The sequence below is a fragment of the Blennius ocellaris genome, assembly GCF_963422515.1.
Source record: "Blennius ocellaris genome assembly, chromosome: 3".
Classification (NCBI taxonomy): domain Eukaryota; kingdom Metazoa; phylum Chordata; class Actinopteri; order Blenniiformes; family Blenniidae; genus Blennius; species Blennius ocellaris.
Genome location: NC_137652.1, coordinates 2,358,214 through 2,374,245, shown reverse-complemented (window position 1 = coordinate 2,374,245; position 16,032 = coordinate 2,358,214). Strand labels below are relative to the sequence as shown.

General features: G+C 40.9%; 2 protein-coding genes across 2 annotated transcripts; both read left to right on the top strand.

The window, feature by feature from the left end:
• Positions 1-409: 409 nt before the first annotated feature.
• On the top strand, positions 410-1,399 carry LOC308149176 (trace amine-associated receptor 13c-like; the record flags this gene model as incomplete). Its single annotated transcript, XM_080520846.1, has 1 exon — positions 410-1,399. One exon carries the CDS (start codon positions 410-412, stop codon positions 1,397-1,399), a length of 990 nt encoding a protein of 329 aa, XP_080376972.1.
• A 6,995-nt stretch (positions 1,400-8,394) lies between these two features.
• Positions 8,395-9,384, top strand: LOC308128643 (trace amine-associated receptor 13c-like; the record flags this gene model as incomplete). The annotated part of the gene is made up of 1 exon (XM_080494277.1): positions 8,395-9,384. One exon carries the CDS (start codon positions 8,395-8,397, stop codon positions 9,382-9,384), a length of 990 nt encoding a protein of 329 aa, XP_080350403.1.
• Between the last annotated feature and the right edge of the window lie 6,648 nt (positions 9,385-16,032).

Genomic DNA, 16,032 nt, shown 5'->3' with positions numbered 1-16,032 from the left:
CACTCCATACTCTTGTCATTGATGATTGTTCTTTACTCCCTTCATGGAGCAATGATGGAGGGAATATGATCTGAGTGGTGGAGAGTGTCTGAAATTTAACCTTGGTGCTCTACTGCTCCATAAAATCCTTGTTAATGTAAAGAATATTATTTAAATTACAAAATTCCTGCTGAAAACGTTATTGTGCCTGCCCTCTGCTGCAAAAGTTCAGAAAAAGTAAGCAACACCCATAATGCATCATACAAAAAAGTGATGTAAGAAGTAAGAGAAGGGGAGGTGACGGAAAAACAAGCACAAGGAGGAAGGGACAGGAGGAGGAGGAGGAGGAGGAGGAGGAGGAGGGACTGACTCAATCAGACATAATACTCTTGATTTCCGTCTGATCACAGAGAGCTGCAGGGACTCAGCCATGGACGGTCAGGACAGCTCAATGCTCTGCTTCCCGCAGCTCGCTAACTCTTCCTGCAGAGGACTGATGCGTCCTCGCTGGGAGGCCGTCCTCCTCTACACGCTACTTTCATTCATCACTGTGATCACTGTTGTTCTCAACCTGCTGGTTGTGGTCTCCATTTCCCACTTCAGACAGCTCCACAGCCCCACTAATGTGCTCCTGCTCTCGCTGGCCATCTCAGACCTGCTTGTGGGACTGGTGGTGATGCCGCTGGATTCCCTGAGGTTTATAGAATCCTGCTGGCTGCTTGGAAATCTCATGTGTGCTCTGTGTCACTTTAGTGCCTTCATTCTCACGTCGGCCTCTGTGGGAAACATGGTGCTCATATCCATCGACCGCTATGTGGCTATTTGTTTTCCTCTGCAATACCCCTACAAAGTCACCAGCAGCAGAGCTGCAGCGTCTGTGAGTCTGTGCTGGGCATGTTCTCTTCTCTACAATGGCCTGATCTTAAAAGAGCATCTCAGGCAGCCAGACAGACACAACTCCTGCTACGGGGAATGTGTGGTGGTGATCTCCTTTATCTCTGGTTCTGTTGACCTTGTGGTCACTTTCATCGGGCCTTGCTCCGCCATCATCCTGCTGTACATGAGAGTGTTTGTGGTGGCCGTGTCTCAGGCTCGTACCATGCACGTGAGAATCACTGGTACAGCCCAAACAGTGAGAGTGACTGCAAAGAAATCGGAGAAAAAAGCAGCCAGGACTCTTGGTGTCGTCATATTTGTGTTTCTGATGACTTTCTTTCCATATTACTTCCCCTCTCTATTAGGACAGGACATCTCTAACAGCACTTCATACTGGGCTGTTGTGTCCTGGCTGCTTTATTTGAATTCCTGCTTGAACCCACTGATATATGCTTTCTTCTACCCGTGGTTTAGAAAAGCTATGTGGTTCATTGTCACCCTGAAGATACGAGAGCAGAACTCCTGTCAGGCAAATATACTTTAAAGTGTCTGTGAGTGTTTGTCGTGAGACGGAGGCCACGAGAGGAGAAAGTTACAAAATTCAACTGACTCTTGACCTCTAATGATGGCAGGATGTGATGAAGTTTTCTTCCCCGCTAGTTTATGATTGTATAAGTTATTATTGATTGTAGCTGCCGACAGGAAATAGAGCTCCACATTCATAAACATGTGAGTCACGTCATGAGATCTAAAGAGTTGTGAGAGTCTGAGCTTCTTAAAAGTGACCACCTGCTGTGTTTCCTTCATTTAACAGAGGAAAACTCTGGTCTTAATGAGACTTTCTTTTTCATTACAGTCACTCCATATCGTCAGTATATTGCTGGTTGAGGTGTGAGTAATGATACACTCACCCCCAACATGGACTGTTCACACTTCTACCTTCAGGCCAGAGGAACAGAAGTGTGAAATGAAAACCACCAGACTCAACAACTCTTTCTTTCCCTCGGCCATCAGACTCCTAAACAGCTGACAGGAGGCCAATGGACTATTCATGTCCCCCCATACCTCTCATTTACACTGACTTTACACAACAATCTGTCCTGGATATGTACTTTACATGAGCACGTGTACCGTTCACATGTCAACCGTCTTCTGCTGACGACCTTGCACATTTATGTACAGACTGTCATTTTCCTTTCTATCTTAAATTGCATATTGTATATATCACTTGTATAGATCACTTGTGTTTCTGCATAGTTTAACATATAGGTTTATATATCTGTTGCTCAGTGTTTGCATGCCACTGTTAAATTATTAGAGTTTTTAAATGTATGTGGCGTTCAGCATGGGCATTGAAGTAAGAATTTCATCATACAGGGAAACATGTTCTTCTACTGTGTATATGACAATGAACACTTTGAGTGTTATACATTCAGGCTGAAGATCATTAAAACAAAGTTTATATAAGCTGATGTGGTCTTGCTCTTATTTCTAACGATGGAACAATATTAAAGAATTTACTATCATCAAGGTATATCATCCTAAACACCATAAATTGTGACTAGTGAAAGATCATGTCTTGATTAAGAAAAGTTCATCACATTTTGCCTGAAAGTTTAATCAAAAAAACAAGTGGGCCTTCGACTCAACTGGGCCTTTAAAAAATAAAAAAATACCATCATATATTTCAACAGTTCTTACTGACTTCAGAGTAAATATTGTCATTCTAATGGAGGAAATTAACTCATCAGGACAATTTCTCATGACTTGAAAATGGCAACAAAATAACAATAAACCAACAATTAAGAAAACTAACATGTGTGCAGTCTTTGCATAACAGAGAACTACTGAAAATAAATCTAAATCTATAGATCAACAGAAGAATTAAAACAATGTTTGTGAGAAAGCACCAAATAAAACTGTTTCCACTTCAAATGACTGTAAATCAACATGAAAAATATAGATAAAAAAACAGAAACGTGAAAAAAAAAATATACACACACACACTCACACACACACACACACATATAATAATAATAATTATTATTATATAATTTTGATTATATCTCTCTCTATTATTATCTCTAAATTTACAACTTAGTATTTTCCATATACCTCTTACATAACTCTTGTTTAAGTCTAGTTTCTTTATATAATATTCTTTTCTCACATTCTGATATTCTCATATTCCTTTTTTTGTCCAGTACAGCAATACTCCTCACCAACTTTTCTTTGATGTATTTAGTGTGTGATGTCCAGCAGATTTGGGGTCAAAGGTCACACCCACAAATTTCACTTCATTCACTCTTTCTATGTTAACATTGAATATATTGACTTTTATATTTATATTATTCCTCTGATGTCCAAATAACATCAAATTAGTTTTGCGTAGGTTTGATGATAATTTGTTAAGATCAAAGCATTTTTTTTACTTGACACATTTCCTTTGTGACTTTCCTCAAGAGCTGCTGCAAGTCCAACTTTGGTACAACGGACATTGGTATCTGAAAGTAACACATATTTTAGTTTTTCAGTTTCTTAGAAACATCTTTAATATACATATTAATGAGTTTATTTTTATATTTTTTCATGATCACGTGGTGGAAGGTAACACCTGTTTACCTGTTGCTCCACCCTGAACTCCAGCTGAAATAATCTTTTCTTCTAATTTGTTCTGCAGTCAGTGTTTTGTATACTTTGTTTACTAAAAGAAAGTCCAGACATCACAATGTTATGGAGAAAATTGTCTGGACACATTTTGTTTTATTATGATAAAGTATTTTTTGTTTCCTTATGAACTTTTCCTAAATTATCTTCTAGGTTTAACTAATTAATATACGAAAGGAAAATCATTAAAAAAATACTTTAAGGTCGTGCAAATTCAGCCAGATTTAGCACTTTGATGAAGCATTGACCATGAATGTTAAAAAGTACCGGTGATACTGGCTCTGTCTGCCTCAGCAATGACGTACCAGTGATGAGAAAGACTGATTCATTCAAGGCGTCTGCTGTTTGTACTGAGGAGCATTAAGACTATACTTTCAGGGATCATTTCTATAGTTCTTGACTTGAGAAATGTGTTTCTAAAGTGTTTGGTCTCTCTGTCCACGATGAAGAGTTGTGATATTCTCTCCTGAGCATGAAGCAGACAGAGAGCAATGATTCACTTCATACTCTTGTCATTGATGATTGTTCTTTACTCCCTTCATGGAGCAATGATGGAGGGAATATGATCTGAGTGGTGGAGAGTGTCTGAAATTTGATCTTGGTGCTCTACTGCTCCATAAAATCCTTGTTAATGTAAAGCATATAATTTAAACTAGAAAATTCCTGCTGAAAATTTTATTGTGCCAAGCGAGGCCCCCAGCTGAACTTGTGAGCCTGTGGCGGCGTAAAAAGTATGTGGAAACCATCTAATTAGCTAGTGATTCTTGATCACAGTGCCCCCATTAGGCCACCCTCCGCATTTCAGCTCATTTGAACAAACTTGTCAGCATGCTATGCTAACACCTGCGCTTTACCTGAAAATCGCAGAGGATACCTCCCAGGTGTCGCCGACCTGGAATCTGGTGTTATATCACATTCTGACATGCTAAGCTAACTAGCTTTGCTGCGTGGCTAATTAGCTAGTTGACCGTGATCGCAGCGCCCCCATGAGGCCACCCTCCAAATTTCAGCTCAATTGAACACATTTTTAGCATGTTAATGGGCATGCTAACAAGAGTTGATGCTTAGGCATTAGCATCAGCATTATAATGCATTGAAAAGTGTGCTGCTAAGATACTGTATGTGTGTGAGCACTGTGTGGTCAACCATCATGTTACTGGTCCAGCCAATCAGAGGAGCCGTGTGTGTTGCTAGGCAGATTGGCTGCTTCAGTCTGTGATGTCAGCCTGATTAGGTGCAGCTTGTGTGTGTTGGCATGGAGATTGCTGAGTCACCCACAGGAGGAAAAAAAGCACAAGCGCAGGTTCCGAATAACTGCTTGTAGTTGGAGAACCGTGACACTTGGGTGAAAAATTCCTTCACCGTCGGCGTCGGAAGAAGTTGAAGGACGTACGGTGTGGTTTTTCTGTCCTCACGAGGTTCCGTCTCTGCGTGAGGACTTGAAACAAATGGCTGAATTTGGGGATTTGGGGAGAAAATGTCTTGTCAAAATACATTGGCGCGGATGGAAGATAATCCTGCGTTTGCTGTCAATTAAGTCCCGTGGAGGGAGAACCGTGTCTCTCTGAGACAAAAGTGTCCCCTCATGAGAAGCACAAGGCCTGTAGCTACAGTTTGATGTATAATATGTTGAAAAAGGCCGCGGCGACGAGAGCAGCTTCGCTCACTAGTGATACACTCTCCACTGTAAAGTTTCCAATACACACCCATGTTAAACTCGAAATAGGGGGGAAACTTGAAGATTTGGCGACGTGATATGGCGTGGAAAAAGTGTGATGTTTTTTCCTTGTCTCTCATCCGCTTTGAATGGAGATTTTGTTCATCGTTTTTTACATTTTGTTCGGAAACCGTAAGTCGTAGCGCCTATAAAAGTAATAGCACACCATTCCTGAATTAACAACTCAACAGCTTCACTGTGTGAAACTTGGTCTTAACTGGTGTTTAAGGGGCCTTTTCCATTGGGTAGTCCAGGACTCTTCACTTGGGGGAGACCGGTTACTTGAAGGGGACCAGATTCAGCTCGTTCACATTTCCCCAAACGAAATGGACTTTGTCAGAAAGTCCGTGGAGAGACTCTGGTCCATCAAACAGGCAAACGATGAATAAGACCTGCTTCTGTTTCTCTTGTTTGGGGGACATAAATATTTATTTTTTTCTAAGAACAGCAACTTCTCAACAGTGGTTGGCTTCAGGTGTTTGTTTATTTTTTAAGATTATTTCTCCTGCTTTTGAAAATGCCTTTCACAGGGCACATATGAATCTGAAGTACACAGAACCTTAACAGCAAGCTTCTCCAAGTTGTGGTGTGACTTTATATACTTTTAGCACTTTCATGCCTCAGTAGACGAGGTGTTATTGTTCTATTTATCTGGAACACAAACATTTCACCTTTAACAATGCCAGAATGCAGAAGATGGACATTAGCACAAGGGTTATGCAATGCAATATCACAGATTAATAATAGTTAATATATATCACACTATTGTTATTTTGTGCTGAATTTAAGTGGTAGAGGTTGTTTTTTTTTAATTACACAGTTTGAAACATTACTGCGTATATTTTGCACTTAATTTGAAATAAACACTTTAAACGTTCTGAAAGTCACTTCATTTGTGTGCACAAGGAAACTCGGTGGGTAAACATGTTTGCTGTGTGGCGTGCCTCAGGGAAACGCTGGCGCCTCCTCAGCCTCATAACACATGAAACCACAAGTGACCTCCACTGAAAGGTGTTAACAAACATTTAGCAACACATGATGCAATGATGCACTCATACCTGCAGTCAAACAGTTACATCTACTTCATGTCGTGCCGCATGAGAGTAGAAAAACTTCTTCATACAAGCTGAATGTTTGTGAGGAGTTTGGTCACGATGTCGGCCGATTCAAGGTTAAAGTTGCAAATAGTACAAATCAGACGTCACTGAAGAAGTTACATGACAGAATTCAGGTTTCTGAGCATGAAGTGTGCATTTCGGTGACATTGGAGGGTATGAAGAGAGCTGGAAAAGCTCATGAACCATGTACAGCGAGAAGAAGAAGAAGAAGAAGAATGCACCCTGAACCCTCTGATAACTTTCATTGAGAAATATCGACGTTGTTCTGCAGCCGTTTCGGCCACAGTTATCGGTCTCTCATGACCCGGCCGTCCATTCGCTGCTTTTCCCTTCCTTTTGGTAGACGCTGGCCACCGGAGCTGCAGTTATGGAGACGCTCTGAAGAAAAATGAGCAATCCCTAAGACATGAACTTTAAGGATAAAACGTTCACGACTCCCGACCGTAATGGATTTGCACCCATCACGGGGCAAACACACAGTCTCTTAGGTTCACAGGTCGGACATGGGTCACTTGTGAGCAGAAAGTCAGAATCGGGTCGCAGTTTCCTGCATTTCTTTCATGACGGTGTGAACATTGCAATTCTGAGTTTTCTCTCCAGCTCCAGACCTCGGTCAGATGTGGCACCAAACCAGATGTGTATCTGATGTCATTCAATGCCACCGCCATCTGAACTGTCAAGTCACATCTATAATAATAAGAAAAGTTAGTTGACGGCGCCTTTCACGGCACTCAAGGACACCGTACAATCAGACGTTTGCAATCATATGCAAGACACGTCATTCAGAGGGAATATGCAGTTTTGAAAAGATGGCGCTTTGAGTTGAGGTTGGAAATGGGGAGGAAAGAGTCCAGGTTTCTTAGTTGGGGAAGTAGTGTAGTGAAGTAGTACTAATTTTTTACCCCCATTGCACAAAATCTTCAGCGGTGATTCGTCATCATCCAAAGACCAATCGGTTAGATTTTGCAGTCGGCCAGCTCCTGGAGAGTTCAGATGTTTCCGTCAGCAAAAGTGATCAAACTCAACAAAAACCAAGGCTAAACTTCACGAAAACATTACAAAAATGAAGTTGAATGTATAAACAATAACTTAGGTGCTTTGGTTTCTATTAATTCAGTCAGTATGTGTATTATTTAAATATATATTGTCACTGGCCTTTCAGCCGCGTTGCCTGCAGTCATTCCCTCGTTGCAGTGAAGGAATTACCCACAATGCTTTGCCACATAAACCCCGCGAATGAACTGCAGTTGCACTTATCCAACAGTAGATGTCAGTGTTGCGCCGCTCAGTTGGATTTAATCCAGACCTTCTTCACTATGTTGCGTTTGCACAGTTTGTTTTTTTTAATTTGACCTCGTTCACTGTTCTACTGTGTTGCACCAGTCGCATCAAAACGAATTCTTCTTGTTGTGTAAACTGTACCTGGCATAAACCCCTTTCTGATTTTGATTTTGATTCTGATCTGACAGGCTTGTTAGCATTGATATGAGCTAATGGTTAACATGCTGACGATGCAAACTCGGTTCAACAAACAAATGTGGTGTTGGTGAAGGTATGTGCTCTACCAGGTGCCCGTTCTAGTTTTAATAAGTATTCATAGTCAAGATATTCAGATATTTTCCTTAAAGGCCAGGAAATCAGGTCTTTCAGGCCACTGGAACTGTTGAAGTGAATGACTGACATCTAATCAAATGATCAATAAGAAATCTGCTCATTATCAATGAGCTGAGTTCAGGATTCTTTATTAATCTGTTAAAAACATGAGTGATGAATGAAAAAGTGTAGAGTTGGAATGTTTAAGAGTTTAATGTAACATGCTCTTGAATTTAAAACTGCAAAGTTCAGAAAAAGTAAGCAACACCCATAATGCATCATACAAAAAAGTGATGTAAGAAGTAAGAGAAGGGGAGGTGACGGAAAAACAAGCACAAGGAGGAAGGGACAGGAGGAGGAGGAGGAGGAGGAGGAGGGACTGACTCAATCAGACATAATACTCTTGATTTCCGTCTGATCACAGAGAGCTGCAGGGACTCAGCCATGGACGGTCAGGACAGATCAAAGCTCTGCTTCCCGCAGCTCGCCAACTCTTCCTGCAGAGGACTGATGCGTCCTCGCTGGGAGGCCGTCCTCCTCTACACGCTACTTTCATTCATCACTGTGATCACTGTTGTCCTCAACCTGCTGGTTGTGGTCTCCATTTCCCACTTCAGACAGCTCCACAGCCCCACTAATGTGCTCCTGCTCTCGCTGGCCGTCTCAGACCTGCTTGTGGGACTGGTGGTGATGCCGCTGGATTCTATGAGGTTTATAGAAACCTGTTGGCTGCTGGGAGATCTCATGTGTGCTCTGTGTCACTTTATTGCCTTCATTCTCACGTCGGCCTCTGTGGGAAACATGGTGCTCATATCCATCGACCGCTATGTGGCTATTTGTTTTCCTCTGCAATACCCCTACAAAGTCACCAGCAGCAGAGCTGCAGCGTCTGTGAGTCTGTGCTGGGCATGTTCTCTTCTCTACAATGGCCTGATCTTAAAAGAGCATCTCAGGCAGCCAGACAGATACAACTCCTGCTACGGGGAATGTGTGGTGGTGATCTCCTTTATCTCTGGTTCTGTTGACCTTGTGGTCACTTTCATCGTGCCTTGCTCCGCCATCATCCTGCTGTACATGAGAGTGTTTGTGGTGGCCGTGTCTCAGGCTCGTACCATGCACTTGAGAATCACTGGTACAGCCCAAACAGTGAGAGTGACTGCAAAGAAATCGGAGAAAAAAGCAGCCAGGACTCTTGGTGTCGTCATATTTGTGTTTCTGATGACTTTCTTTCCATATTACTTGTCCTCTCTATTAGAACAGGACATCTCAAACAGCACTTCATACTGGGCCGTTGTGTTCTGGGTGCTTTATTTGAATTCCTGTTTGAACCCACTGATATATGCTTTCTTCTACCCGTGGTTTAGAAAAGCTATGTGGTTCATTGTCACCCTGAAGATACGAGAGCAGAACTCCTGTCAGGCAAATATACTTTAAAGTGTCTGTGAGTGTTTGTCGTGAGACGGAGGCCACGAGAGGAGAAAGTTACAAAATTCAACTGACTCTTGACCTCTAATGATGGCAGGATGTGATGAAGTTTTCTTCTCCGCTAGTTTATGATTGTATAAGTTATTATTGATTGTAGCTGCCGACAGGAAATAGAGCTCCACATTCATAAACATGTGAGTCACGTCATGAGATCTAAAGAGTTGTGAGAGTCTGAGCTTCTTAAAAGTGACCACCTGCTGTGTTTCCTTCATTTAACAGAGGAAAACTCTGTTCTTAATGAGACTTTCTTTTTCATTACAGTCACTCCATATCGTCAGAATATTGCTGGTTGAGGTGTGAGTAATGATACACTCACCCCCAACATGGACTGTTCACACTTCTACCTTCAGGCCGGAGGAACAGAAGTGTGAAATGAAAACCACCAGACTCAACAACTCTTTCTTTCCCTCGGCCATCAGACTCCTAAACAGCTGACAGGAGGCCAATGGACTATTCATGTCCCCCCATACCTCTCATTTACACTGACTTTACACAACAATCTGTCCTGGATATGTACTTTACATGAACACGTGTACCGTTCACATGTCATCCGTCTTCTGCTGACGACCTTGCACATTTATGTACAGACTGTCATTTTCCTTTCTATCTTGAATTGTATATTGTATATATCACTTGTATAGATCACTTGTGTTTCTCCATAGTTTAACATATAGGTTTATATATCTGTTGCTCAGTGTTTGTATGCCACTGTTAAATTATTATAGTTTTTAAATGTATGTGGCGTTCAGCATGGGCATTGAAGTAAGAATTTCATTATACAGGGAAACATGTTCTTTTACTGTGTATATGACAATGAACACTTTGAATGTTATACATTCAGGCTGAAGATCATTAAAACAAAGTGTATATAAGCTGATGTGGTCTTGCTCTTATTTCTAACGATGGAACAATATTAAAGAATTTACTATCATCAAGGTATATCATCCTATATACCATAAATTGTGACTAGTGAAAGATCATGTCTTGATTAAGAAAAGTTCATCACATTTTGCACGAAAGTTTAATCAAAAAACCAAGTGGGCCTTCGACTCAACTGGGCCTTTAAAAAATAAAAAATTACCATAATATATTTCAACAGTTCTTACTGACTTCAGAGTGAATATTGTCATTCTAATGGAGGAAATTAACTCATCAGGACAATTTCTCATGACTTGAAAATGGCAACAAAATAACAATTAACCAACAATTAAGAAAACTAACATGTGTGCAGTCTTTGCATAACAGAGAACTACTGAAAATAAATCTAAATCTATAGATCAACAGAAGAATTAAAACAATGTTTGTGAGAAAGCTCCAAATAAAACTGTTTCCACTTCAAATGACTGTAAATCAACATGAAAAATATATATAAAAAAACAGAAACGTGAAAAAAAAAATATACACACACACACACACACACACACACACACACACACACACACACACACACACACACACATAATAATAATTATTATTATTATATAATTTTGATTATATCTATCTCTATTATAATCTCTAAATTTACAACTTAGTATTTTCCATATACCTCTTACATAACTCTTGTTTAAGTCTAGTTTCTTTATATAATATTCTTTTCTCATATTCCTTTTTTTGTCCAGTACAGCAATACTCCTCACCAACTTTTCTTTGATGTATTTAGTGTGTGATGTCCAGCAGATCTTGGGGTCAAAGGTCACACCCACAAATTTCACTTCATTCACTCTTTCTATGTTAACATTGAATATATTGACTTTTATATTTATATTATTCCTCTGATGTCCAAATAACATCAAATTAGTTTTGCGTAGGTTTGATGATAATTTGTTAAGATCAAAGCATTTTTTTTACTTGAAACATTTCCTTTGTGACTTTCCTCACGAGCTGCTGCAAGTCCAACTTTGGTACAACGGACATTGGTATCTGAAAGTAACACATATTTTAGTTTTTCAGTTTCTTAGAAATATCTTTAATATACATATTAATTACATATTAATGAGTTTATTTTTATATTTTTTCATGATCACGTGGTGGAAGGTAACACCTGTTTACCTGTTGCTCCCCCCTGAACTCCAGCTGAAATAATCTTTTCTTCTAATTTGTTCTGCAGTGAGTGTTTTGTATACTTTGTTTACTAAAAGAAAGTCCAGACATCACAATGTTTGGGAGAAAATTGTCTGGACACATTTTGTTTTATTATGATAAAGTATTTTTTGTTTCCTAATAAACTTTTCCTAAATTATCTTCTATGTTTAACTAATTAATATATGAAAGGAAAATCATTAAAAAAATACTTTAAGGTCGTGCAAATTCAGCCAGATTTAGCACTTTGATGAAGCATTGACCATGAATGTTAAAAAGTACCGGTGATACTGGCTCTGTCTGCCTCCGCGATGACGTACCAGTGATGAGAAAGACTGATTCATTCAAGGCCTCTGCTGTTTGTACTGAGGAGCATTAAGACTATACTTTCAGGGATCATTTCTATAGTTCTTGACTTGAGAAATGTGTTTCTAAAGTGTTTGGTCTCTCTGTCCACGATGAAGAGTTGTGATATTCTCTCCTGAGCATGAAGCAGACAGAGAGCAATGATTCACTTCATACTCTTGTCATTGATGATTGTTCTTTACTCCCTTCATGGAGCAATGATGGAGGGAATATGATCTGAGTGGTGGAGAGTGTCTGAAATTTGATCTTGGTGCTCTACTGCTCCATAAAATCCTTGTTAATGTAAAGCATATAATTTAAACTAGAAAATTCCTGCTGAAAATTTTATTGTGCCAAGCGAGGCCCCCAGCTGAACTTGTGAGCCTGTGGCGGCGTAAAAAGTATGTGGAAACCATCTAATTAGCTAGTGATTCTTGATCACAGTGCCCCCATTAGGCCACCCTCCACATTTCAGCTCATTTGAACAAACTTGTCAGCATGCTATGCTAACACCTGCGCTTTACCTGAAAATCGCAGAGGATACCTCCCAGGTGTCGCCGACCTGGAATCTGGTGTTATATCACATTCTGACATGCTAAGCTAACTAGCTTTGCTGCGTGGCTAATTAGCTAGTTGACCGTGATCGCAGCGCCCCCATGAGGCCACCCTCCAAATTTCAGCTCAATTGAACACATTTTTAGCATGTTAATGGGCATGCTAACAAGAGTTGATGCTTAGGCATTAGCATCAGCATTATAATGCATTGAAAAGTGTGCTGCTAAGATACTGTATGTGTGTGAGCACTGTGTGGTCAACCATCATGTTACTGGTCCAGCCAATCAGAGGAGCCGTGTGTGTTGCTAGGCAGATTGGCTGCTTCAGTCTGTGATGTCAGCCTGATTAGGTGCAGCTTGTGTGTGTTGGCATGGAGATTGCTGAGTCACCCACAGGAGGAAAAAAAGCACAAGCGCAGGTTCCGAATAACTGCTTGTAGTTGGAGAACCGTGACACTTGGGTGAAAAATTCCTTCACCGTCGGCGTCGGAAGAAGTTGAAGGACGTACGGTGTGGTTTTTCTGTCCTCACGAGGTTCCGTCTCTGCGTGAGGACTTGAAACAAATGGCTGAATTTGGGGATTTGGGGAGAAAATGTCTCGTCAAAATACATTGGCGCGGATGGAAGATAATCCTGCGCTTGCTGTCAATTAAGTCCCGTGGAGGGAGAACCGTGTCTCTCTGAGACAAAAGTGTCCCCTCATGAGAAGCACAAGGCCTGTAGCTACAGTTTGATGTATAATATGTTGAAAAAGGCCGCGGCGACGAGAGCAGCTTCGCTCACTAGTGATACACTCTCCACTGTAAAGTTTCCAATACACGCCCATGTTAAACTCGAAATAGGGGGGAAACTTGAAGATTTGGCGACGTGATATGGCGTGGAAAAAGTGTGATGTTTTTTCCTCGTCTCTCATCCGCTTTGAATGGAGATTTTGTTCATCGTTTTTTACATTTTGTTCGGAAACCGTAAGTCGTAGCGCCTATAAAAGTAATAGCATACCATTCCTGAATTAACAACTCAACAGCTTCACTGTGTGAAACTTGGTCTTAACTGGTGTTTAAGGGGCCTTTTCCATTGGGTAGTCCAGGACTCTTCACTTGGGGGAGACCGGTTACTTGAAGGGGACCAGATTCAGCTCGTTCACATTTCCCCAAACGAAATGGACTTTGTCAGAAAGTCCGTGGAGAGACTCTGGTCCATCAAACAGGCAAACGATGAATAAGACCTGCTTCTGTTTCTCTTGTTTGGGGGACATAAATATTTATTTTTTATCTAAGAACAGCAACTTCTCAACAGTGGTTGGCTTCAGGTGTTTGTTTATTTTTTAAGATTATTTCTCCTGCTTTTGAAAATGCCTTTCACAGGGCACATATGAATCTGAAGTACACAGAACCTTAACAGCAAGCTTCTCCAAGTTGTGGTGTGACTTTATATACTTTTAGCACTTTCATGCCTCAGTAGACGAGGTGTTATTGTTCTATTTATCTGGAACACAAACATTTCACCTTTAACAATGCCAGAATGCAGAAGATGGACATTAGCACAAGGGTTATGCAATGCAATATCACAGATTAATAATAGTTCATATATATCACACTATTGTTATTTTGTGCTGAATTTAAGTGGTAGAGGTTGTTTTATTTTATTTACACAGTTTGAAACATTACTGCGTATATTTTGCACTTAATTTGAAATAAACACTTCAAACGTTGTGAAAGTCACTTCATTTGTGTGCACAAGGAAACTCGGTGGGTAAACATGTTTGCTGTGTGGCGTGCCTCAGGGAAACTCTGGCGCCTCCTCAGCCTCATAACATGAAACCACAAGTGACCTCCACTGAAAGGTGTTAACAAACATTTAGCAACACATGATGCAATGATGCACTCATACCTGCAGTCAAACAGTTACATCTACTTCATGTCGTGCCGCATGAGAGTAGAAAAACTTCTTCATACAAGCTGAATGTTTGTGATGAGTTTGGTCACGATGTCGGCCGATTCAAGGTTAAAATTGCAAATAGTACAAATCAGATGTCACTGAAGAGGTTACATGACAGAATTCAGGTTTCTGAGCATGAAGTGTGCATTTCGGTGACATTGGAGGGTATGAAGAGAGCTGGAAAAGCTCATGAACCATGTACAGCGAGAAGGAGAAGAAGAAGAATGCACCCTGAACCCTCTGATAACTTTCATTGAGAAATATCGACGTTGTTCTGCAGCCGTTTCGGCCACAGTTGTCGGTCTCTCATGACCCGGCCGTCCATTCGCTGCTTTTCCCTTCCTTTTGGTAGACGCTGGCCACCGGAGCTGCAGTTATGGAGACGCTCTGAAGAAAAATGAGCAATCCCTAAGACATGAACTTTAAAACGTTCACGACTCCCGACCGCAATGGATTTGCACCCATCACGGGGCAAACACACAGTCTCTTAGGTTCACAGGTCGGACATGGGTCACTTGTGAGCAGAAACTCAGAATCGAGTCGCAGTTTCCTGCATTTCTTTCATGACGGTGTGAACATTGCAATTCTGAGTTTTCTCTCCAGCTCCAGACCTCGGTCAGATGTGGCACCAAACCAGATGTGTATCTGATGTCATTCAATGCCACCGCCATCTGAACTGTCAAGTCACATCTATAATAATAAGAAAAGTTAGTTGACGGCGCCTTTCACGGCACTCAAGGACACCGTGCAATCAGACGTTTGCAATAATATGCAAGACACGTCATTCAGAGGGAATATGCAGTTTTGAAAAGATGGCGCTTTGAGTTGAGGTTGGAAATGGGGAGGAAAGAGTCCAGGTTTCTTAGTTGGGGAAGTAGTGTAGTGAAGTAGTACTAATTTTTTACCCCCATTGCACAAAATCTTCAGCGGTGATTCGTCATCATCCAAAGACCAATCGGTTAGATTTTGCAGTCGGCCAGCTCCTGGAGAGTTCAGATGTTTCCGTCAGCAAAAGTGATCAAACTCAACAAAAACAAAGGCTGAACTTCACGAAAACATGACAAAAATGAAGTTGAATGTATAAACAATAACTTAAGTGCTTTGGTTTCTATTAATTCAGTCAGTATGTGTATTATTTAAATATATATTGTCACTGGCCTTTCAGCCGCGTTGCCTGCAGTCATTCCCTCGTTGCAGTGAAGGAATTACCCACAATGCTTTGCCACATAAACCCCGCGAATGAACTGCAGTTGCACTTACATAACAGTAGATGTCAGTGTTGCGCCGCTCAGTTGGATTTAATCCAGACCTTCTTCACTATGTTGCGTTTGCACAGTTTGTTTTTTTTTATTTGACCTCGTTCACTGTTCTACTGTGTTGCACCAGTCGCATCAAAACGAATTCTTCTTGTTGTGTAAACTGTACCTGGCATAAACCTCTTTCTGATTTTGATTTTGATTCTGATCTGACAGGCTTGTTAGCATCGATATGAGCTAATGGCTAACATGCTGACGATGCAAACTCGGTTCCACAAACAAATGTGGTGTTGGTGAAGGTATGTGCTCTACCAGGTGCCCGTTCTAGTTTTAATAAGTATTCATGGTCAAGATATTCAGATATTTTCCTTATAGGCCAGGAAAGCAGGTCTTTCAGGCCACTGGAACTGTTGAAGTGAATGACT